At 39.4% G+C, this 26,153-nt stretch overlaps 1 protein-coding gene across 1 annotated transcript in view; it reads right to left on the bottom strand.

The window, feature by feature from the left end:
• The window catches only part of LOC311286233 (NACHT, LRR and PYD domains-containing protein 1 homolog), a 118,805-nt gene that overhangs the window by 27,416 nt on the left and 65,236 nt on the right, over window positions 1-26,153 (bottom strand). Inside the window, exons 4-7 of the mRNA XM_084402350.1 lie at window positions 23,127-23,300; window positions 22,863-23,036; window positions 22,602-22,775; window positions 21,641-21,814 (exon numbers count right to left, since the gene is read on the bottom strand). Coding sequence (XP_084258476.1) covers window positions 21,641-21,814; window positions 22,602-22,775; window positions 22,863-23,036; window positions 23,127-23,300 — 696 coding nt within the window. The remainder of the gene's footprint in view (window positions 1-21,640; window positions 21,815-22,601; window positions 22,776-22,862; window positions 23,037-23,126; window positions 23,301-26,153) is intronic.

Genomic DNA, 26,153 nt, shown 5'->3' with positions numbered 1-26,153 from the left:
TAAATGCATAGCTAAACAGATGTGTTTTGAGTCTGGATTTGAATGTGACTACAGTAGGAGCACATCTGATCTCTTCTGGAAGCTGGTTCCAGCTGCGGCTGGCATAATAGCTAAAAGCGGACTCGCCATGCTTAGAGTGAACCCTTGGTATTTCTAGCTGATATGATCCTAATGATGTTGGGTTTATATTCAGTGAGCATATCTGCAATGTATTGAGGTCCTAGGCCATTGAATGATTTATATACCAGTAATAATACTTTAAAATCAATCCTAAATCTAACTGGGAGCCAGTGTAAAGACCTGAGGACTGGTGTGATGTGTTCATATTTTCTGGTTCTGCTTAGAATCCTGGCGGCAGCGTTCTGTATTTGCTGCAACTGTCTTATGGTCTTTTTGGGAAGGCCAGTGAGGAGTCCATTACAGTAATCCACCCTGCTGGTGATGAAAGCATGAACAAGTTTCTCTAAGTCTTGTCTGGAAACAAAGCATCTAATTCTTGCAATATTTTTTAGATGATAGTATGCTGATTTTGTTATCGCTTTGATATGACTACTGAAACTAAGGTCTGACTCTAGTGTCACACCAAGATTCCTGACTTGATTTTTAGTTGTTTGACCCCTAGAGTGAAGGTATGCGTTCACCTTGAGAACTTCATCTTGGTTTCCAAACGCAATGACTTCAGTTTTGTCTTTGTTTAATTGAAGAAAGTTTTGACACATCCAACTGTTGACTTCATCAATGCACTGGTACAGGGAGTCAATGGGGCTGTAGTCGTTAGGCGATAGGGCTAAGTAAATCTGTGTGTCGTCTGCATAGCTGTGGTAAGCAATTTGGTTCTTTCTCATTATTTGGCTCATTGGAAGCATGTACAGGTTGAACAGGAGTGGCGCAAGAATTGAGCCTTGAGGGACTCCGCATGTCATGGATGTCCACTCAGACCTATGGTCTCCTATACTCACATAATAACCTCTCCCATCTAAGTATGACCTGAACCATTTTAGGACTATCCCAGAAAGCCCCACCCAGTTTTCCAGCCTGTCCAGAAGTATGTTATGATCAACAGTGTCAAATGCAGCACTGAGGTCGAGTAGTACCAGCACCGATAATTTGCCTGAATCAGTATTTAAGCGAATATCATTTATTATCTTTATGAGCGCTGTCTCTGTGCTGTGATGTGGTCGGAAACCAGATTGAAAATTGTCAAAGTATCCATTCGAGCATAAGAATTTATTCAGCTGATTGAAGACAACTTTTTCAATGATCTTGCCTATGAAAGGAAGATTTGAGATCGGTCTATAGTTGCTTAATATGGTCTTATCCAGATTGCTCTTTTTCAGGAGGGGCTTGACAACTGCAGTTTTCAGGGAGTTTGGAAAACTCCCAGAGAGAAGTGAGGTATTTACCACGTCTAGAAGATCTGCTTCTAAACTGTTAAACACACTTTTGAAAAATGATGTGGGAAGTGTGTCAAGAGCACATGTTGATGTTTTACGGTGCTGTACGGTTTCTTCCAAAATTGGGCCATCAATTTCTTTGAAGTCAGACATCGTAACTACTTTCTCAGGTGGTCTGATCTGTCTGACCCCAGTGCAACTCAAGGATGTGCTGATCACCTTTCTGATATTGTTGATTTTCTCAGAGAAGAAAGAGGCAAATTCACTGCACTTGTTGTCTGAGAGCATTTCACTGGGAATCTGGCTTGGGGGGTTTGTCAGTCTCTCTACAGTAGCAAAAAGAGTGCGTGTGTTGTTTAAATTGCTGTTTATAATATTTGAGAAGAAAGTCTGTCTAGCTTTGCCTAGTTCCATATTGAAAGCATGAAGGCTGTCTTTGTAGATGTTATAATGGACTACAAGTTTTGTCTTCCGCCACATGCGCTCTGCTTTTCTGCATTGTCTTTTCATATTTTGCACTGCTGTTGAGTTTCTCCAAGGTGCCTTTTGTCTGCCACTCTTCTTCCTGACTTTCACAGGAGCAATATCATCAATTACACCTTTGACTTTTGAGTTAAAAGAATCAAGGAGAAAATCAACAGAGTCTGCAGATATGCTTGGTGTTAAGGATATAGCCTTCATAAATAGGACACTAGTGTTCTCATTTAAGCATCTCTTCTTGACAGACACAGATCTAGCTTCAGTGGCAGGAGAGATCAGTATATCAAAGAAAATACAGAAATGGTCAGACAGTGCTACATCCTTAATAACAATAGATGAAATGTTTAGACCCTTACTGATAAGTAAATCTAGAGTGTGTCCACGATTGTGTGTGGGTCCATGAACATGCTGAGTCAGATCAAAAGTTTTTAAAACAGTATTGATTTCTTTTGCCATTTTGGTTTCTGCACTATCTATGTGGATGTTTAAATCTCCAGCAATGGCAAAACAGTCAAACTCTGATGTAATTATCAATACTAGTTCTGTAAAGTCCTCAGCAAAGGTTGGAGAGTATTTTGGTGGCCTGTAAATAATGATAAGTAAAATGCGTGGAGCACCTTTTAACACAATACCCAGATATTCGAAAGACAAGTAATTCCCAAATGATTTTTGCTTACATTGATAGATATCTTTAAAAAGAGCAGCTAGACCCCCACCTCTCTTAACAGCTCTGCAGACACTCATAAAAGTAAAGTTAGGAGGGGCTGTTTCATTGAGGATTGTTGCACTGTAGCTGTCTTCTAGCCAGGTTTCATTTAGAAGAATAAAATCCAGATTGTTTGTGGTTATTAAGTCGTTGACTAGAAGTGATTTATTTTTAAGTGAGCGGATGTTTAAGAGTCCTAACTTCACAGTCTTACTTTTCCCCACAGCAATCTTAGTTTGACGTGTAAGAGGCACCAGATTAGTTAGGTTTGCTGTACGGCTATTGAAGGCCTTAGACTTTCTATCTTGTAATAGAACAGCAAATAGAGGAAGATACAGGCACACTGGGTTCCTGCTTGTTCTGTAAACATTTGAGAAAGTTTCTGTTTTCAAAACGGGGACCCGACACACATCACTGAGAGCTGGTATCAGTTGTTTTTGGTTCACCTCGAGCAGATGGAGGAGGGTGTGGGCCCTGACGTTGTGTTAGAGACCGAAGAGTTCTCACTGGAGGGATAGGGCGAGCTGGGCCCGCAGGCTTTGCTGCAGGTTTCGAAGCTGGGGGTAATGGTGCTGGTCTTTTTTTGGTAGGTAACTGGGGGCTCGCAGCAAAAGAGTGGGATAGTCTGGTTCCAGCATGCACCAGTTCTTCCATTTTCTGTGAGAAGCACAGAAGGGGTGAGGCTGGAGAGAGGGAGAGAGTGTCTGGTGAAAGGGACTGTTGCTCTGCTGTTATCAGAGGCTGTGATATGCTGTCCTGGCTTCCCTGGCTGTTTTCCAGGAAGTCGTCCTTGGGTGTTGAATCTTCAAGCAGTTCTGATATGTCACAGTCTGTCTGTGGTGAGCTCTGTGGGCAGGGCTCAGCTGAGATTGTGTCCGTGAGCAGAGGTTGTTGTGGCGGATTGGTGTTATCATATCCATTTTGCTGCTGATGTGAAGTCCCGTGGTCATTCATACTGTGTCCAGGTGTGTGTGTGCCGTTCACATTGAGTGGATTGGCACAAACTGCAGAAGGATGATTGAGGGAGAAGTAGATATTGTCCTTTAACACTCTTGAACCAAGTTCGTTTGGGTGATGGCCATCCCGATGAAAAAGTTGTCTCTGACTCCAGAAAAGATTAAAATTGTCAATAAAGTTCACTCCTTTTATATTGCAGGTTTTTTGCAGCCATGTATTAAGCCCAAGCAACCGTGAAAACCTGTTTGTTCCTCTTGCTGGGAGGGGTCCACTGATGAATGTTTGAACTTTCAGTCTTTTAAGTGTTTCAAAAAGATCAATGAAATCCTTTTTAAGGAGTTCTGACTGCTCTTTATGAATATCATTCTTCCCCACATGAATGATGAGTCGATTTGCAGTCTTATGTTCCATCAGAATGTTCTGAAGTTCCCTGTTTACATCAGAAGTTGTTGCTTGTGGAAGGCAGCACGTAGTTGTATCCCTGCTGCTAATGTTTCTGATTATGGAGTCCCCCACTATCAGAGTCCTGGGCTCGGCTGCGCTCTGAGCTGAGTCCCGCTGTCTGCTCGACCTTGAGCGCCAGTTAGCATCAGTGTTAGCTACTGGCCCATTCAGTCTGTGTTCGATCACATTCATCACATTTGGGGATTCCTCATTTACATTCATTAGCACTTCAAATCTGTTCTCAAGATGTATAGGCAGTGGTGGGAGACCAGTCTTTGCAATCCTTGTCAGAGCTGTATCTGGGGTAGAGGATGCTACTGCGGCAATATGTGATGCTCGTGACAGTCTGATGTCTCGAGTGCCTTTGGGTCTCCCTCCCTGTGTGTGCCATCGATTAGTAAGTCGATCGGCTTGTTTCTCTACCTGTCGAGGAGCACTAGTTTCATGGGACTCACCAGTATGCTGAGGGTGTCCATGACGAAGCTCTGTTGTGTGCTCCGTCTGGTTTGGTGGTCCCGTAAGTAACTTTGTTTCAAGAACTGCAATCCTTTGTAAAAGTCTGTGGCAGTTAGTGCAGCAAGTAGATTTCAGAAGAGGCATTTTCTCTTATCCTTTTAGGCAGTTGTGTTTTCCTTTCCCGGAATGTAAGCTGGTCGGGTAAAAGAATCCTCAGTTTTTGAAGTAATCCAAACTTTGTCGTATGAGCACTGTGCTGATTTGCTGAAGTTAAAATTAGGTGATAAAAGGAAATAAAATAAAGGAGAAAAAAATATATATATATATTAAAAAAATAGGAGATAAAATGTACCGAACAGCGTCCGAACAGTAGCTGAGCAGGAAACATTAGCGACAATCAGTAGGCCTACTTCTTCATTGAGATGAGGAAGGGTAACTTGTCTCAAATAAGGCCATCTTTCCAGGGGCCTCATGTACAAAGACTTGCGTTGAATTCATACTAAAACATTGCGTACGGACAAAGCTGTAAATGTGCGTACGCACAAAAAAAACAGATGTATGAATCTCTGCGTACGAAGGATCCCACGCATATTCTCTTTGTGCATCCCAGTTAACGTAAAATTGAGCACACATTCACGAGCACAACGCCCCACCCAGTCTCCTCCCTTAATTAAATTAATTTAAATATGGTAATGAGTCCACTTTGGCAAAAGAAAGCAGTAAGAAAATGGCCAAAGCAAGCGGCAAGAAACGAAACTTTACAGAAAGTGAATTGGAGGTGCTACTATTGGAGGTAGAAACGAGAAAAAATATTTTATTTGGAACTTTGTTCTCCGGAATTAATAACAAAAGTAAAAAATATGAGTGGGAGAGTTTGGCTGATGCCGTCAATGCGGTGGGATCTGAAAGTCGCACTGTAGAGTAGACTGAGTACAGTTGAGACACTTTTTGCGTTTTGATTTTTCACACAAAAATAGATACTGAAAAGAAGTGAATTTCCACATGACACGCCACATGACATTTCATTAGCTTGTAGACTAAGATATTATCAATCAATATTACCCACAAGTAGTTTATATTTTCCACAATTAGCTCATAAAAATAAGGTGCTTTTTGTCTCAACTTTGTCTCAATTGTACCCATATGTGAACAACTAAACAGTCCACCTCGCACATTTCTCTAGATTTTGCAATTACCTTGCATGACACAATACCATGAAATATGCCAGTTTTTAGGGCACAGAATAACGTTTGTGGTGATACCAGTTACGTTTAACAGTCACATAAGGATTATAAGCTATTCATTGTGGAGAGTGCATGGTGAAGTGAACCTCATATCTTAGAAAAAAAAACTTTTCCCGATATCTTCGGATCGGAGATGCATCCGTTGTTCAAATTTCCCACGATCAAAGAGGACACTAATACGCACGTGCACAGCAAAAATCACAACTTGTGCTTGCTGCGAACGCAAGTTATTTAAGGTGTCTCAACTGTACACAGTCTACCCTAAATTACCTTAAAAAGAAATGGTCTGATATAAAGGTGGACATTAAACCAAAGCTATGGTTTGCCATAGACTAAGGGTTGTATCAATTTGCATATGCTTTTATATGTTCTTACTTAATTGCATAATTGATAGAATATTCCCATAAGGCTCGTGTGACAATATATGTAGGGTGACCACCCGTCCCGCGTAGCGCGTGCGCGCACAGCGTTTGAAGCCCAATTAATGCGTCCCGCAAATTGAGACCGTGTCACGCATAATCTGCTTGCTCCAAAAAAAGTTGGTCGCTCTATATCCTCGAGCCCCAGGCAGCCAAACGAACATTACTTGACATTTCAGCACGCTATTGTTGCCACACCCACCCCTTAGTTGAACGGCTAACTAGGTTGTCGTCAACTTTTTCGCTGTTGTCATGACAGCGCACGCACGCGCATACCAGACACACTGGGAAGGAACTTTTAGATGCGCGCTTTCCAATTCGAAAAATGGAGAAAGACACTGAGTTTGAGAGGCACTGCCATTATCAATTAAAAAGAGAAGGTGTGGGTAGCCTACAAGAAAGACTGGGAAAAGTAATATTTGTGGCTGAAAGGTGTTGAGGGGGATACCGAGAGGGCTTTTTGTGACCTTTGCAAAACGTCCTTCTCAATCGGACATGGAGGGGAATAGGCTACGATGTCAATCGTATTTTTTTTAAACTGTTCCTGTGGTGTTGAGCAACTACAATTCCTGTTAATCCTATAATTTTATATTATAATTTATTTAAAGTGAATAAATTGTAATGAAAAATAAATCAAATTAAATAGTAAATCGTAAGTGAAAGTGCATTTGTCAATTCATTGAATGTTCAAAATATTATGAATCTTTATTTAGAAAAAAAATACACATTGGTTGACCTATTCATGAGCATACATCATCAGCAATTACACATGTTTAGGGGAATAGGGCATTATTAATATACCATGTGGTAGGTGGTATAGAAATGGGTAAACCACTATCAGTGAGTCTGCCCGTGGGGTGGGGGCACCGCTGCGCCGGGCAGTGTCCCACATTGTCCCTCAGAAACATACCCCTTGTCCCCCCTTGGGCTTATTAGCAGGTGGTCACCCTAAATATATGTCAATTATTTTATAAATTGCAAATTAATAGCAATGTTTCCCATAGGTGGTGGTGCGATAGACTTGTAGAACAATTCGTTGTGTAATGTTTGCAACTTCACTTCATTGCCTGTAAGAGTCGCCAACGGACAAAAACTTTGAGAAATGTACATACGCAAGACATGAAATTGGCGTGGAGGAACGCACATTCTCGCGTTAATTTCACTGTTAGTACATCCGACCGTGAGCGTGAAAGCTGGCGTACGCAAAGTTTTTGAGCGTACGCAAGATTGATACATGAGGCCCCAGGTCCTGTTGTTGAGGGATGTTTTCCTGTTTTACCGGAATCTCTTTCTGAGTGAACATTTTTGGAAGTTCTATGTAGTCTTCGCTTTCTAAACCACTTATTTCCAGGTCTGACAGAATGTGACTATGAACAGGTTTTTCTTGTCCCATAGTACGAAGAAGAATCTCCGTCTTTCTGCCTCTCAAGTTTAACTCTCTCATTAAAGACTCGGTGCAAAATGTTGCAGAACTCCCTTGATCAATGAAAGCATGTCTTTACTATTTTGTCACTTTTCTTTGACTTGATCTTGACTGGAACTATAGCAAGAATGCATTCACTGTTTCCGGCCCCAGTGTATCCACAAGTTTCATGGTCTATGGAAGTTGTTCTCTTGCTAATTTTGTTCTCATCACAACTGCTGGATGTGGGACTGTTCTCCTTTGTAATATGCAAAATACTTGGGTGCATCTTGGAACATTCATGACAAATAAGTATTTTCTTGCAGTCTCTGCTTAAGTGTCCTTGTGTGAGACATCCAAAGCACAGTCCTTTTGTTTTCAAAAACTCAATTTTATCTTTGTGTGCTTGTTCCTTAAACTTGAAACAGGAATTCAAGGCATGATTCTTTTGACAGAACACGCAGGTGACATGGACGGTTTTGTCAAATTGAGGTTTTGTTTCTTTCTTAGTCTCACTTTCTTTTTTCTGATCAGTACAGACACTTGTAACGAAACTACTTCCCTTAGTAGTAACCGTTTTGTTCTTAAAGTCAGAAGCTTTGCTTTTCTTCCCAACATCAGCACTTACTATCTCCTGAATGTCTCCAAACAAGGGGTCATTTTTTACTTTGGCTTGCCGGTCGATATATTGCACTAAGTCTGCAAACCTAGCTCTCCTGCCCGTCCTTTCGTGATCGTATGCCACGTTTCTCCAGTTCTCTCTCATTTTGTATGGAAGCTTGGAGATGATAACCCTCAGGTTTGTAGGGTTGTCCATTTCAGCCATGTAATCTACATCTTGCATAGTGTTGCGGCATCCAAACAAGAAAAGAGCATATGCATTTAGCATCTTCCCGTCTTCCGTTTTGATCTGAGGCCATTTTAGTGCCTTCTCAATGTACACTGAAGCAATTTTGAGTTCATCACCGTAATGATGTTGCAATAATCTTCTTGCCTCTTTATATCCATTTTCTGCACTCATATGTCCACAACTCCTTACCAGGTCTTGCGGTTCACCACTGGTATATTGCTCCAAATAGAACAGCTTGTCCTTGGCATTCTCAGTTTTACTGTCTATGCTATTGTCAAAGGCTTGCATAAACGATCTGAAGTTAAGAGGATCACCAAGGAAGATTGGGACATCTCTTTGCGGTAGTTGGGACATATTTTGTTGCTTTACTAGCATTTGTGTGATCTCATTTTGTCTTTGCATTATTTGAAATAAATTGTCTTCTGAGCTTTCAGATTTTGGAAAATGTTGACTGGCATTATGAAGTCGAGTTTGTTCAGCGACAGGCTTTTGTTTTCTTCTGGTTGCAGCTTGAACATCAGAACTTTCATCGTCAAGATCTTTCTTAAGTCCTGACCTCCTTTCATCCAATGCATCCTCTGGTTGAACATATTTTTGCACTGATTCACCAGAATTTTCATGTTCATCATAAACTTTCAGTTTTGCGTTAGAAACAGCAATTGCTGTCTGCAGTTCTAATTGCTCCAGTTTAGCTTTCATGTTTATCTCTTCTACCTGTAGAGCTTGTTTCTTTTATAAAACAGCAGGTTTTGCCAACAGAGCAGCTTTCTCAGCCTCTTCTTTTACTCGTAAAATAGAACTTGAACTGGTGGCTGATGATTCGCCAGAACAACGTCCAGCTGATGAACCTGCTCTTCTCTTTTTTTTTTACTGCTGAAGCAACTTCAGAGACACTGTCACCTGGTTCAATGTCATCATTTTTTGCAGCACTTTCATCCTTTACATGTTCAATCCACTGTTCAGTAGCAGTAACAAAATCCCTGATTTTTGATGATGATTTTTGATTTCTGGCTCAAACCAGATATGCTGATCATCCTCCTTTTCATCGTCCAGCAAAAGCTCTTGAACATTTTCATTCAACTCAATGAACTCCTGATACAATTTGGTGAGTGTTGTAAGAACTTCTTGTTCTATTCTTTCCACATCGGAATCATTTTCTTTTAATTTGTCGATTTCTTTCATTTGAATGGTAATTTGAGCCATTTTTGACTTTCTCAAATTAATGAGTCTGTTCAAACGCTCCTCCTGCACTTTATGCATGTACTTGAACACCCTCTTGTGGCCATCTTTATCTGAGTCGGCAATTTCTTCTGCGTCATCCATAATTCAAAATCAATGAATTGAAAAAAGTAACAACAAAATTACCTTTTAAATTGTATTAAGGGTCCAGTTTCAGCTTGAAGAAACAAGTATAAATGTCTATACATCCAAATAGTCCAGACCGGGAAATCCGCGCGTCTCCTGGTAAATGTTAGGTTAACTTACTTTCAGTTTCGTCCGTCGCAATAATCTCAAACTCGCAGTTTGTTCCGCTCATACACCATGGACTGTTCATAATCCTTGAAAATCCTTTCCGGTGTCCATTGCAGCATCAATCCTGGCAAACCGATTTCCACTTCACGCAATTCCAATGTGAAGAAGTCTTTTGACTAAAATGTAATGGCGATCTGAGCCGTTTTTCGTTCTTCGCCATTTCCACAAGGGTGTAGCACAAAGGATTTGACGCGTGAATCCATAACTTGTCTCGTAAACTTTACTTTTCCGTTGTCAGGTTACATTGTAAGAGAAATCAAACACAAAATAAAATACAATTATACACTTATTCACGTTCCAATAACATGAATTTGATCCTTTTCACGGTCAAAAGACTGTCTAGCCTCAACCTTTTCTTCTTCCTTATTCTTCAACAAAAAATTACACGTACGTAGCACGTGAAACTAGTCAAAATCTCGCGATACAATACAAATAATACAAAATATGCATTTATCAAAAAACAATCACTCTAATATAAGGAAAAATATTACAAAATTATTTATGTAGTTATGGCTCTAACAATACCGCTGCCATCAAACTCAGTCCACTTTCGCATCCCCCATAGAGGCTGAAAAAATTTGCCTTCGCTCTACAACCGGCGCTTTCGGTATGTCACTCGGGGCGGGCCCTGAGGTCACCGTGCCGAATTTGGGGCCCCTGGGACCTTTCTATAAAACTCCAACTCACCAATTAAATGTTAGAGGCTGAAAATGTTAGTTTTAGGGTTAGGGTTAGGGTAAATGATGGGATTCCATTCATAGGGAATATGTTTTGCCTTTGCTCTAGAGCCCTGTGCTTTTGGTATGTCGCTCGGGGTGGGCCCAGGGTTATAAAAATCCCACTCGCCCATTAAATGAATGCATTTGCATTTGGTTTCGCAGACACCGCTTCGAAAGGGCCGATCGACTAGGGGGCGCCATTTTCCATGTTTTCACGGCCCCCTGGAGCGGGCGAAAATATTTGGTGGACCTACTGCCTCGTTTAGGGATCGAAAGTTCAAAAAAGACACTGCATGTCTATCAACAAATGGCCCGTGGGACGGCCACAGTTCGTAGACGCAGTGTCGTGGTACCTTGATATTTGATATTTTGACTCTCCAGGGGCCCCCGATGAATGGCCCTGAAGCGTGAAAGTCTAGGACCTTCCTGAAAAAACGCCCATCCCCCACTGCCATCAAACTCAGTCCACTCTCCATAGAGGCTGAAAAAATTTGCCTTCGCTCTACAGACCGGCGCTTTCGGTATGTCGATCAGGGCGGGCCCAGGGGTCATCGTGCCAAATTTGGGGCCCCTGGGACCTTTCTACAAAACTCCAACTAGCCAATTAAATGTTAGAGGCTGAAAATGTCAGTTTTAGGGTTAGGGTTAGGGTAAATGTTTTGCATTCGCTCTAGAGCCCTGCGCTTTCGGTATGTCACTCGGGGCGTGCCCAGGGGTCACCGTGCCAAATTTGGGGCCCCTGAAACCTTTCTATAAAAATCCCACTCGCCCATTAAATTAATGCCTTTGCCACAGTAGTTTCGCGGACACCGCTTCGAAAGGGCCGATTGACTAGGGGGCGCCATTTTCCGTCTCGTCATGACGTCCCGTCATGTGTGATATCAATTCTCGTTAATTAAACCACCTCTACTGTACTAAGCACACTCAACTGAACACATTCATCTAACCTTCAAGTCATTTCAGTGCTTTATTTGCATAAAAATGCAGTGTCCGCGAAACCACTATATTGCAGCGTGAAACTCTAGGTCCTTCCTGAAAAAACGCCCCTCCGCGATCAAACTCGGTCCACTTTCGCATCCCCCATAGAGGCTGAAAGTGACTGGTGATTGGACGACCTTTTCCTCAGTCCACTTTCACATCCCCTAGAGCTGAATGCGGACCTCAAAAGTTTATAAATGATCCCTGCACTGGTTAACCTTTGTCATTTTCACCCATAATTCTCACGTCTATTTCACTCACATTTACACACAAACACACACATTGCACCCGGTTCTCGATGCGTTCCTCACTAGTTTTTTTTTTGTCGTACTGTATTTCGTATTATTATTATTACGTATATTATTATTATTATTATACAGGGATGCAAACAGCGCGCTTTTCGGCGCCTCCCGCTTTTTTCACGTCAGTTTGGGTGACTTAGGTCTGAGAGGGTCTGATTATAATTTCACAAAGTCATCTGAAGCCATTCCATAGCTTAATGTGAGGTACAGAAGTCTATTTACATCATTAAATTAAAGTTTACGGAAACTCGTTTTCCCTTCTCTGCGGCTGTCAATCATTCTTCATTTAGTATTCAAACAGCGCGCGCCTCGTCCGGTTACAGCAGGATGCACGCACGGTAAAACTCTCTCCAATATGATATATTCACATTATAATGTGAACTTTTAAATGCGCACTTGTGCAGTGCAGCGCTGCACAGTGACTCCATGTTGCTTTGAGCAGATGCTTTGTGCGCTCTGTTTTGAAGCGTTTCATATTATCATGGTTTTGCGCACTGAAAGATTATTAAAAACCTATATTTTTTATACCTAGCCTGCACAATACATTTAAAATAAGCATAATTTAATTGTATAATATTTATGTGTAGTGTAGTGTAGGCTATATAAATAGGCTATATACACTTCTGAATTCTTGACATTCATATATAAATATAAAATTGTGAAATGTATGATTGCCTGATTGAATTTTATAAGAGTACTAATAGTAATTTGTTTTTATTAACATGTTTAGATTTTATAAAATCTGGGCCAAATAATTTCATAAAAATATAGTTTATAGATTACCCATCAGGTGACAGCGGCAGAAAAGTGATTACTGGTTCAGAATGACTGCTTAAAGCCAGATATGAGGTCACTGAGGTCCAGACCTCGCTATTTTTCCAGCTGTATATAATAAATGTGGTGAAATAATTGCATAATATAGTATTAACACTACTTTAGTAAAGTTACTACTAAAGCAGAGCACAGCGCTTTGATGGGCATACTGCTTTCGCTCTCTCGCTCTGGTCTACGGGTGCGCGCACGCCTTCCAGGAGAAGTGCCTTTAGGACCCGTATAAGGAAATTCCGCCCCATCTGACGTCACACAGGCCCATACTCGAAAAAAACTTTCCGAAACTTGTGACAAACCGGAAGGAGTAATTTTGGCACATAAATACTCCATCAAACATACAACTTAATTTTTTAAACTTTGTCCATGTTTAGCATGGGAATCCAACTCTTTAACAGTGTAAAAAACTCAGTATGCATGAAATAGCATTTCACTTCAACCCCCCACCCCCCCCCCCCCTCCCTTAAGACAAATTTGCACTGCGTCACATTCTGGTGTTTAAAGCAACAGCAGAGTAGTTTATCCAATGCTGAAGATGTGATGCATATATGTGTAAATGCCCACTGTCAACAGAGGATATATGTTTTTCCTTGTGTTACAGGTATGCTTTTATGTTTGATTCTTGACTGTTAAAACTGTTCTAATAAGACTAATTTGCGCTGCATCGCATTCTGGTGTTTAAAGCAACAGCAGAGTAGTTTATCCGATGCTGAAGATGTGATGCATGTATGTGTAAATGCCCACTGTCGCCAGAGGATATATGTTTTTCCTTGTGTTACAGTAAACAACGCATGAAACACAGTCTCCATGTCCATCTGTGAATTGAGTGCTGTCGGATGAAGCGTTACATATAGTATAGAATTCTCTGTCAGCACTGAGGGCATAACATGTGATAAATGCAGGGAGATAGTCAGGCTGATGGAGAAGATTTCAGAACTAGAGTCACGCATCCAAACTTTAATTGAAGATAGTAAGAGTGCAAGGACTTTAGATACTGCTTTGGATGCAACTAGCTTAGTGAACTCCCATCACATAGATACTCTTTCACCAAGATATCATCATATATCCATATATACCAAAAATGGAGCGCAACTACAAAAAAAAAAAAATGAATTCCGTGGAGAGAGAGCACGATTGCGTACAGAAAGGCCTTACAAACTGCTAGATCTGCTTATTTTTCGCCTCTCTTAGAAGAAACCAAACACAACCCTAGGTATTTATTTGATACAGTGGCTAAATTAACAAGAAATAAAGCTTCTACCTCTGAAGTTTCCAAAGAGCATAGCAGTAATGACTTTATGAACTCTTTTACTTACAAGATTGATAATATTAGAGAGAAAATTATAACTATGCAATCGTCTACTACAGTATTGCATCAGGCAGTGCATTGTAGTGTCCCTGAGGAAAAATATTACTTAATTCTAAAAAAACAGAGTTTCTAATGATTGAACCAAAAACCTCTGCATGTACTAACCTAAAAAACTGTCTAACAATTGATGGCTACTCTGTCAAGTCTTTGTCGTCGGTTAGAAACCTGGGTGTGCTCTTTGATACCAATCGTTCATTTGAAAGCCACATTTCTAGCATCTGTAAACCACATTCTTCTATCTTAAAATTATATCTAAATTACGACATATGCTTTCAGTGAAAAATGCGGAACAGTTAGTTCATGCGTTCATGACCTCAAGGCTAGATTATTGTAATACTCTTATGGGTGTGTGGAAGAAATTTGATATATTCTATATGTTTGCATTTTCTTATATTCATAGAATCTTAGAAATATGATGATAATCAGATGAATGTAGTGTTGATACATATTCTTATTAATATATGTATGTCTATGTCCTTGTATATGACAGGACAAAAGTTAATATGACTGAATGTATGACCGAGACACAGAGAGTCTCCATTCAAGGGTGTAATATGATTAAATAAGATAGACAAATCTAAACAATATGTTAGTTATGGCTAAGATGTATCTTGATGTAGCATAGGGAAAATAACCTTGGGGGAGGAACAACTATAAAAAACGAAGGATACCCCCCACTTGTTGTCACACTCTGCAGGCACTTTGTAATGACTGTATGACTGCTGACCTTTCCTTGCAAGGGAATAAATAGTTGTTAAAGACAATTGATACCTGTTTGTCTCTTATTTAGTGATGTAAAATTGTTTGCCACTACAATTTGGCGTTGTCGGCAGGATTCCTTGGATGTTTCTCTTGGACCCGAGAGCGGACGGTGTTTGGCCACCTTTTTCAATTGAGGTGAAAATTGATCTCTTTAGAGACGTCTAGAGTTATATAGGGGCGCCAACAAATAACCACGGGAAAAAGGGACCATCATAGGGAAATCTCAGAGTAAAATGCGCAAAAAGATCAATATGATGAACCGGTGTTTTTTTTTGTCTGTTGTTTGAGATGTGTATGTGGATTGTAAGCGAACAATCATGTAATGGTTAGAGGAGGCAGAGCGCAAAGATAAAAGTCGAACTGCCAGGAGAAATAAAGTTTTTAATTTTGTATCCAGTAAATGGATGCATGACATTAGATATCTAGAGAACTTAAATTTATATGATAAGGATTGAAGGAGCAAGCAGCCATAAGGCTGTGTGACTTGGGGATTTAGATAAAAATATAATATTTTGGTTTCTGTAAAACAGGAGAGATACGTGGGACTGAGACAATAATCATAATACTTGTATCTACAGACTAACCATTTTGAGAAGAAATATAGTAGAAAAATGTATGTTATGAAAAAAAAATTTCTGATAGAATTTATGGAACAATTTATGAACGCCTGTTAAGTCAAATTAAGTTGAAATGATATGAAAAGTGAGTTTCAGATAAAAATAAGGCGGCATTGAGTATGATTATGATTCTGGATATTTTGTTGACATTAAGTCATTGAAGGAAAAATGTGTCTGTTTTATAAAGGAAATTATGGGTTGGGGATAATTTCCCTGGACAAATGTGACTAATGTTAAACAGAAACTTTGTGAATACCGCTTAGAATATTTTGAGTATTTCCTTGCAGCTTATGAAAATTAATGTGCTGCCAGTGATAATGATGAAGATTATGATTTGGCTATTGTGATAAAACCCGCCACTGCTGAACTGTAAAAGAATAGAGAGAACTGCTTATCAGTGGCTCTGTTTACATTCCTGATTGGGACACACTGCTTCAAGTTGGAGCCGTTTGCAAGCTCAGTGATCAAACTATAGGCAAGGTGTCTGTTGCTGTAGTTGAGGCTGACACATGAACCCACCAGATGACAGAGAGGGTTTTAATTATGGTCAGCAGGGCCATTTAGCCCGTAATTGTAAATGGCCACTCAGAAGGTGAGAAAATGTGAAAGTAACAGAAATTTCTGGTATTAATGTGGGTTTGAAAGTAGATCAGTGTTTAAATGACGATATCAAAGTTTTCGTCTGAGAAAGAATAAGAGATAAAAAAATAAAAACAAGGTCAAAAGATTGAATTCTTAAGGGAATCCTTTTGAAGGAAAGATCTATAATAATATTTTGATGAATGAACAAGTGAATTGATGAATACAGGTTGATGTAAAATTACAGATAATGACTAAAAATATGAGTTGCAAAATACATAAAAGTAACTAAAGGGATGATTGTGTTTTAATGGAACACTTTAAAAGGGTTAAGATGATTTAGAGAGACTAATCTCACGGACAATTTACAATGATAACTGCAAAAGATGCATCACAAGCGGAGAGTGCTAGCCTCCTCAAAGTTGGTGTGAATCCTAATTAGAGATTGATAAACTCCTAGAAAAAAACATTGAAGTAATTGAGAACTTGACAACTAAAATTGAGATGAAATGCAGAAGCAGTATTACTGGATTAACAGTTGCTAAATGTAAAATGTATAGAAAGGCATCTGATTAAACAAACAGCTTGTTAGTGTTTTGAACGTGGAGGAATAGTGTTGACCATGAAAGAACTAGGAGCTGATGTTTTGCTTTCAAAGATAAGCTTGTGATTGGCTGAAACAGTTTGCTTTTCTGAATCTGGTGCTGTGGCTGAAACGGCCAGAGACACAATCTGAGTGGAAATTTGTAATGTCTAAATTCCCTGATGTGGGCAGAAGACAAATGTAAAATATGGTTGTTTGAAAATACATGTGCATTCTGGCAAAGATGCCTTACGCTGGGCTAGAGTTAAAAGATGGTAGATAAAGTTTGATTTTAGAAGTTTATGAGAGTGCAGTGTACCAGTCCTGAATGCCTCAGAGTCTCTCTCTCATTCAATGTCAGCTAAAAGCTGTTATCTGAGCCTGTGTCATAAGTGATAATAAGCTATTTATAGTAAAGAACAGTGTTTCAGTTGAAAACCATAGACATGGAGATGTAAAAAAATTAAAAATAAATCATGCTACAGGCAGTTAAGATTTCATACATTTAAAGGGAAGTTTGCAAATGTTTTAAAAGTAAAACTGAATGACTTTAAAGAAGTCTTAAACGATAGAAGTGACGTTTTTGACTAGTTTAATTCAGGGCCAGTAACTTCTTTGTCTCATTTTAGTCTCCACCATACAGGGCCGATGGTTTCGGCTGCAGACGTAGATGTACAGTGAATAGACGGTGATCTAAAGTCACTGAGATTTTGTTGATTTGAAGAAGTTTAACAGAGATATGGTGATTAAATACTGCTTTTAGTTACCTGTCTCCCTGTGTTAACACTATTAGGCAACCTGATGGCTCTGGTGACTCTTTAAGGTGCCTTCCCTAAGCTCCAGAAAACAACTGATTATGTTGAAGAAAATGGTCAAAGATTCTATTATGGGGAAGAGCGGTTACCAGTGTGCACGAAGTGATTACTCAATGACGGGTAAGATCCTCCTTGGCCAGAGGTCAACCTAAGGCAGGGGGTCACGCCGCCACTGGGGATCTGCTGAATGGAGGTGTTTTATGTGAGATGGGTATGAGAGTGGAGCGGATGACTGAGGCCACCAGCATCAGCAGATCATTGAGAGGGGAGATGAGCTGTGAGAAGTTATGGCAGTCTGACCCAGAAATGTGAGTTCCTCCATACCACTTACCAGAAACCGGATTCATTGCATGGTTTGTTTTTCATTGTGACAAGTGTCTGCAACTATGCCAGGGGACAACACCCTGATGGAGATTATAGATAAAGAGCTGATGGGAATGGGCTTTCAAGAACCAGCTTACACCATGAGGTGATTGTCATTATTTGTTATGGAGACAGTAACAAAACTTCTTATTTATGTCAGGACAATGATGTTGGTTGCCTTATGGGCAAGAAATTTTCTTTTTTATAGAAGTGTTGATTTTGAACTAATATGTCTATAAGATAGTTTTAACTCCTGAAGGTCGTTAGACATGGTGGTGGGTAAAGATGAAGACAGCTTTTGTAGATTCAAGAAAAGTCTGGATAAAAGTTAATGGTCAAAGGTTATTGAAATTAATTTATTATTATATTTTGTCTAAGTTACAGTCTAAGGAGGCTGTTGAAAAAAAAAGAAAAATATTTGTGTATAGTGAGAGAGACTGCTTGAGTGGAGGAAGGGATGGTACTCTGTCTGTCTCTCTGTTATCGGCCTGCTAAAGCAAGCTGAAGCAAAATAATGATAATGAACCAAAAAAAAAAACCCAGCTGACTTTTCTAAAATCAAATGAATAATGAACAGAAATGCTTTGAAACTGGTTAAGAGACCATGTAAAATTAGATAAAAGCTAAGTTTAAAATCTTATTTAAAATTTAAATATGTTTAGAGTAAACAGCAAAAGATATGAATATGAGAATATGAGCGGTTCGTAGTCAGGTGTCTGTGTGTTTGATGGTGACAGCATTGTATGTTTTATGAGTGTTAATTCATGTTTGGTATGTGTTAGTTTAGGGGAGCCACTCCGTCTGAATAGTGTGTATATTGTGTCATTAACCTCTGGGTTGAGTGTTATATCATTACAGATGGGTTAAGGTAAATGACAAATTTTAAAGAAGCAAAAAATCTGATGAAAAGACAATACAGAACATGGGGCAAGCTTAAAGGTGATTGGTCATCGGATAGTTTTGGATAGCTCTGTCTGGTAGATTATAGTGAACAAAGAGAGGATGGTGAGGAACATCACTGTTGTTTGACTGCTATTGACCAAATAAGTACACCACGACCAATGTAGACACACCGCTTGAAAACTGTGAGAATGTTTTGTTTGTGGACGGCTCTGCCTTCAAGAACAAAACAACAGGCTCAAACTGTGTAGTATATGCGGTGATGACTGAATTTGAAATATTGGCCTCAGGGTCATTGCCCTCAAATTACTCTGCTCAAGCAGCTGAACTTGTGGCTTTAACAGAAGCCTGTAAATTAATGACAGGGAAAAGTGTAACGATTTACACAGATTCGCGTTATGCATTTGGGGTAGCTCATGATTTTGGGGCATTGTGGAAACGTCGAAAATTTTTGAAGTCAGATGGTCATCTTATTCTTCATGCTGGCTTAGTGTCCAATTTGCTGGATGCTATTTTGTTACCTGAGAGGATTTCTATTTGCAAATGCGCAGGGAATACTAACAAAAAAGATTTTGTTTCTGTAGGAAATGGCAGAGCAGATGCAGCGGCTAAAACAGCTGCTGGATAACCAGAGGAGATTGAGTGTACACTCTTATCTGAAAGTAACCTTGATTTTTCTGACTCCTTACAGGGCATGCAGTCTTTTGCCTCTGAGGCAAAGAAAGCTGTTTGGAAGAAATCAGAATGTAGTAATATAACTGGCGTTTGGTTGAGTGTTGATGGCAAAGCATGTTTACCCAAACATTTTACACAATTAACAAAAGTTTGGTTTACAAAGGGGTTCACAACATATGCTGAAAATTTTTGTAAACGATGTGTTATTTGTAACACACACAATGGAGAAAAGGAATTCTAGGTACAGCTGGACAACAATGGTTAATGTCAAGTCAAGTCAAGTCAAGTATATTTGTATAGCGCTTTTCACAATACAGATTGTATCAAAGCAGCTTCACAGTATTAAATTAAAATAATACAACAAGGTTTGTTTCTAGTGGAATTTATTGATAAAATCAAATTAGATATCCCCAGAATATCCCCAACTGAGCAAGCCAAAGGCAACAGTGGCAAGGAACCGAAAAACTCCATCAAGTGACATAATGGTGTCCTAAAACTCCATCAGGTGACCCAATGGAGAAAAAAAACCTTGGGAGAACCCAGGCTCAGTCGGGGGCCAGTTCTCCTCTGGTGTTTATTAACTAGAGGCCGGATTGTAATTTGAACTAGAGGCCGGATTGTAATGTGCCTACCATGTGTAATGCAATGTATTTCAGCTTTGGTAATTAGACTGGTGACAAAGACAATCTCATACCAAATGCTTTGAATGTCTAATGATGAGGATCAATGTAACGATGTATGTCCAAAACAAACTAAATTTGATGACACAGACAGCGGAACTTACAGTGAAATGTATTAATTGATTTTAAAAAAATTATTTTGTTTTTCTTTTTTTCTTTTCCTACTATGAAAATCTATACTATTTCCTGTTTATACTCTTATTCAGTGATGTAAAATTGTTTGCCACTACAGGTGGTTGCCCTGCACATATAATAAAACTACAGCTGGTCCAAAACGCAGCAGCTGGAGTTCTTACCAGAACCAGGAAGTATGACCATATTAGAAGAATGGCATCTATGCTAATGTTAGTCTTTCTGTTTATTCTGAGGTTTACTGTAATCAGCCAGATCCGGGCCGTATTCAGATCAGATGGTGGACCTGCGCCTAGACACGACCACAACGCATGATGTAGTCAGCCGGATCCGGGCCGTATCCAGATCAGATGGAGGACCTGCGCCTAGACACGACCACAACGCATCCCTGAAGTGTCAGCAGAGATTGTGCTAACTAGACTCTCCCCTGTGAAGGCCTCATTGACACGACAGCCATTGGCTCTGATCCTCAACAAAACCGTCTCCATACCGGCATGATGACTCCGATCTTCAACCAGACGGGACTGGATAATATTCTGATTGTACCAATCCCATCTAACTTCTGGCCTATAATGCTGCCTGAATCATAATCATACACTGTTTGTTCGCTGGCCAGAGGAGAACTGGCCCCCCGAGTGAGCCTGATTTCTCCCAAGGTTTTTTTTTGTTGCCTTTTTTCACCTTTGTTGCCATTGGCTTTTGGCTTGCTTAGTTGGGGACATTTCATTTAACATTTAATTTAGTATTCAACAAAAACATTGATCTGCCTGCATTGACACCAGTATATTAGAACTGAACTGAGCTGGACGATGATATCACGGTTTTCTCCAGAGCGGCTATATATATATAAATTAACTAAATTAATACAATTTTTACAACAAAAATTAAACATCACTGAACTTACTTAAGCTGGACTGTGATGCTATTTTCTTCTGGAAACAAACTTTGTTGCATTATTTTCCTGTTATCTCTGTAAAGTTGCTTTGAAACAATCTGTATTGTAAAAAGCACTATTTAAAAAAAAGTGACTTGACCGCCACCTACTGGCAGTTTTAATTTCTTATTTAGAGTATAATCTCATTAAAAAATAATTTCATATTTCCATATGCCCGGATGCACCAGCAGCCGTATCACCCTGTAGCCCAAGACTGGTTGCCCACTGAAGCTAAGCAGGGCTAACGCCCCAGTATTTTGTAATGTCTATTTGATGCTTTACACGATGTGCGTGTAATTAATTAATTGCCACACCATGTAATTAATTTGATTACAAATTTTAACTACTTGACAGCCCTATTCAATATATTGGATTATATTTCAAGCTTTGACTGTAAATGTCATGTTCATAACGCTGGAATTGCTCTACATCCGAATGAGAGTAAACGACTTGTGGTCAGATCACTTGAGGCAGATCTTAATACCAGGTGTAAACCAGGCCTCTTATTGTCCCACATACTTGAGTATCTGCAGTGAGCAGTTTGGATCCATCCATTTGTCAGAGAGCAGCTTGACTCCTGATTCTCCTGGGTGATTGTAGCTCAGATCTAGCTCTCTCAGGTGTGATGGGTTTAAGCTCAGAGCTGAAGACACATAACCACAGCCTTCCTCTGTCACCATACAGCCAGACAACCTACAGACACACAGTCAGATCATCTACAAAAACACAACAGGAATGACAAAAACATGACAGGCAGACTGTAAACAATCTCTTATATGTACTTACTTCAATTTCAGCGGACAAATATATACATTTATCAAGGCAGAAATTCTTCTTTACAATAAAACAAAAACATACACATCAATACAGAGACAGCATTATAACCCATCATGTCTGCCACTGGTCATGGAAATTAAAAACTCAAGCTTATACAGATGTTTTGTGTTTTCCTCATTTTGACAGCAACTATGTACAAGAACAAGAGGAGCTATTACTTATAATTCTTTTAAAAAAACATTACTTTACAGACCATTTATGCTTCAAGAAAAGGTTTAGTAATTTTTTTCCATATGGAACAAATTTATTTTATCTGGGTTAGCTTTTCCATCTCACATATATATAGTGTAATATGTCAATCCAATCATCAACTGTAAGTGGCTCTGGTTTTAGCCATTTCTTTGTAATTACTTTTTTACTAGCTGCCAGAAGAATTAACATCAGTTTCTTATTGATGTTATTCCACCCATCAAAAGAACTATTAGCCAGATATCAATATTCACACTTGAAAGGAATCGTCACCTCAAAAACAGCTGCCAAATTTCCTTCAATCCCTTGCCAAAACTGGGTTAATTTTTGACACTCCCCAAAAATATGATAATGGTTAGATTCCCTTTTCCCACATAATCTCCAACAGCTAGCACCTGTCACTTTGTATCTTTTCTGTGTTGGTGTAGTAAATCTCTTATATATTCTTAAATACCTCAGAATCTGCAGCTTACAGTGTGGGCTCTTCAGTCCTTCAGAAATAATCTTCACTCCTGAATCCTGCAGGTCATTGTTCGTCAGGTCCAGCTCTCTCAGGTGTGAGGGGTTTGAACCCAGAGCTGAAGACACATAACCACAGCCTTCCTCTGTCACCATACAGCCAGACAACCTACATACATACACAGTCAGACCATCTACAAACACACATCAACATTATGACCAGCAGACTGTAAATTATCTTATATGTTCTTAATACTTCAGTATGTGCAGCTGACAGTTTGGCCGCTTCAGTCCTTCAGAAATAATATTCACTCCTGAATCCTGTAGGTCATTGTTCGTCAGGTCCAGCTCTCTCAGGTGTGAGGGGTTTGAACTCAGAGCTGAAGACACATAACCACAGCCTTCCTCTGTCACCATACAGCCAGACAACCTACAGACAGACACATTCAGACCATCTACAAACACACATCAACATTATGACCGGCAGACTGTAAATAATCTCTCATATGTTCTTAAATACCTCAGTATCTGCAGCTGACAGTGTGGGCTTTTCAGTCCATCAGAAATAATCTTCACTCCTGAATCCTGCAGGCCATTGTTACTCAGGTCCAGCTCTCTCAGGACACAGTTTGAGGATTGTAGAGCTGATGACACAATTTCACAATCCTGACCAGTGAGATTACAGCCAACAAGGCTAGAAGAGAGTAAATACAACACAATAAGTTGGGGTTCAGGGTGCTTTTCTTTAACGGAGCAGCAGTAGCACCTTAAAAACTAGAAAAACTAGATAAATAATTGGCAATACAAAGATAAAATAAAGTCAAATATTGTGAAATATGTGGTCATTGTGGAGAGGTAGTCCACATTGGTGGATGAACAGCTTGACACTCACTGAGCATAGGGTTCCCTTGTCCATAGCATAGCCTAGTTATTCCAAACTGAAGTAGTATTTATAACAAAAAAGTAAATATATACAAAAAAAAAAAAAAAAAATACATTTCAAGTAGATAAAGGATATAATGTAGATTGAATCTGTTTCACATGGAGTTGGGCCGTGAGGTCAAAGACTGTCAATTTCGGCTCTGGCCACATCCCCAGGTGAAGTCACAGGTCCATTATCCCCAGAGGCCTCGAGTCTCCAACTTCAACCCCTAGATGGGGTCAACTCAGAGTAACATTATATGAGATACTGAATTATAAAATTCATAAAGTAATCCTATTTTAGTCAAAATACACTGTGGCTTTTTCTATTTGACCACTGTAGGACGTACAATTTAACCCTCTGGGGTCTAAGGTGACTTGGGGTCCTTGAGATGTTCTGACATGACCTGACATTTGTGCTTTTTTCAGTTGCTTATAAACATATTAATGGCAAATGTGTAATTACACTCTATTTAGCACAAACAGGGCTACCATAATATGCGAGCAACATGTATGTACATGTTTGTATTTTTGAGAGAATAATGTTTATGCATGGTTATTGAAAAAACTAAAAATGAACGTTTCTGAAATAAGGCCACAAAACACATACTAAATATGTGTCCACATGACTTCTGAATAATGCATTTTGTCATTTTGCACTTTTTCTTCAAAATGATGTGAAAATCATCCTGCCTAATCATTCACATAAAACAATACATTGATTTAAATTTTGTAAGACACTTTTTGTTTGGAAAACCAATATGCGTATCAGATTCACACCTGAGAAGACAATGATCCGCATAATGAGGCGCATAATAAGCCTTTCATTCAGGTGTGTCACTTAGCCACAAAAAAGAATGCAAGGACAAAATAAATAAATAAATAAATAAATAAATAAATAAATAAATAAATAAATAATGTAACAAAGCAGATGGTTAGTTCTGCCATTTGATTAAATGACTGGATCCTAATTTACAAACACAGCTCTTTTCTTCTTGGACTGTGACACAAAGCAAATGGTGTCTGCCACTTGATTAAATTACTGGATTCTGATTCGCAAACACAGCTCTTTTCTTCCTGAGTAAACAAAGAAGCATCCTGTTTTACTGCTCGGCTGAGACATGTGACCACCAGCAAAGGCGTCGCTCTGGCTGAGATCCCGCTGGGGTCTCCCTGGGATCTCCCCATGGCGCATGACACCTTACAATAAGCCTACATTGTTTAACCAGATGTTCGACCATGTACCCTGATGTTAATCTCATCAATTCAAGAGACACGCACACACATACTGACTCCCCTGAGGGGGGAGAGCAAGAGTTCACAACGCGGTTCGAACTCTGAATGACTTCGCACACAAACACACACACACGCACAGAGACACTCTCATCCATGACCACTTGTGGTCTAATTACCCTTTTAAATGTATGAAATGTATGTCTTGTTGTGTTTCATGGTCCCCATATGACAAATTGCTATAACTATAAGCTTTATGGTATATAATCAAACTTGATATGCGTTTAATCATGAAGAATCATGTATCTTTTTGATTATAGCTCACAGAATTACCGTTCGTGGTATTGTTTGGATCAGGAAAACCCGACGGTGTCGAATCCTTAACACAAAGTACAAAATGATGCATTCTTTCATTAATACCAGTTTATAAGTGTATTATGACCAAGTTCTGTACATCGTCCCAGAGGGCATGTACTTCGCGAACAAAAGAAGTTTACCGCCACATGTCCTCCCAAATGATTGGTTCAGGCACGTGAGAAAGGCGTGGCTCAGCTCCTTCAAAACACGGAGCCACACTCTGTTCTGGGCAGTTCTACGTAAGAGAGAGGTCCACTTCTTCACTACAAACTCCAACCGGAGTTTGTCATTTGTTTTCTAATTTCGTTTTAATCTAAGTCCTTTTCTTTTATCTACCTCAGTTTGATATTTTGTCCTTCATTTAGTGTATTCACGAACGAAACGAATTTAAGACTAATCTGTCTCATTGTTCCATAACTTGAAGTCCCTGAAAATGATGATTTAAGCTACAAAGCTCTACTTGGTTTGACTATTGAGATATCTAAAGTGCCTTACTTGAAAATATCATTCCTTGTGGCCAGAGGAAAGTAATTGTCATTGTTTACAGGCCGGTAAGTTTTGATAAGGAAGTCTCGCATACAGTTCGCTGGACGGACAGTTTGCGTGATAACTGAATTTGAATTACATGAAAATGTACCCTGATAATTGATATGATTTTACCGACCTGTATGAATAGTTACTACGAGCAATCGTGTTAATTATTCATATACGGTGAGGTTTAGCCTATTCCCTATTTGGGATGATTTAATTTGTGTAAGCGATATATATATTCATCATCTTATGAATATTACCCCTCATTTGAGTTAGTAATTCCCTAAACAAGTCATTGTCGCTACATATATTTGGTGGAAGAACGAGGGCATTTTCAAACTTCATTTTGGGACCAATATTCAGATTCATATTCATGTGTGATTTGGGGAGTTTTAATGTTGTGTACGCGCGTTTGAATTTTGCATTAATAAGTCGACTCAAAAACTGAGCAAGGCGGAAAAGCCGTGTCAGTAACACACCAGTATTCCTGAAAAGAGGGCTAAGG

Source organism: Rutilus rutilus (assembly GCF_951802725.1).
Source record: "Rutilus rutilus genome assembly, chromosome: 2".
In the NCBI taxonomy this organism is placed as follows: Eukaryota; Metazoa; Chordata; class Actinopteri; order Cypriniformes; family Leuciscidae; genus Rutilus; species Rutilus rutilus.
Note: the sequence above shows the minus strand (reverse complement) of the source record. Positions and strands in the feature narration are given on the sequence as shown.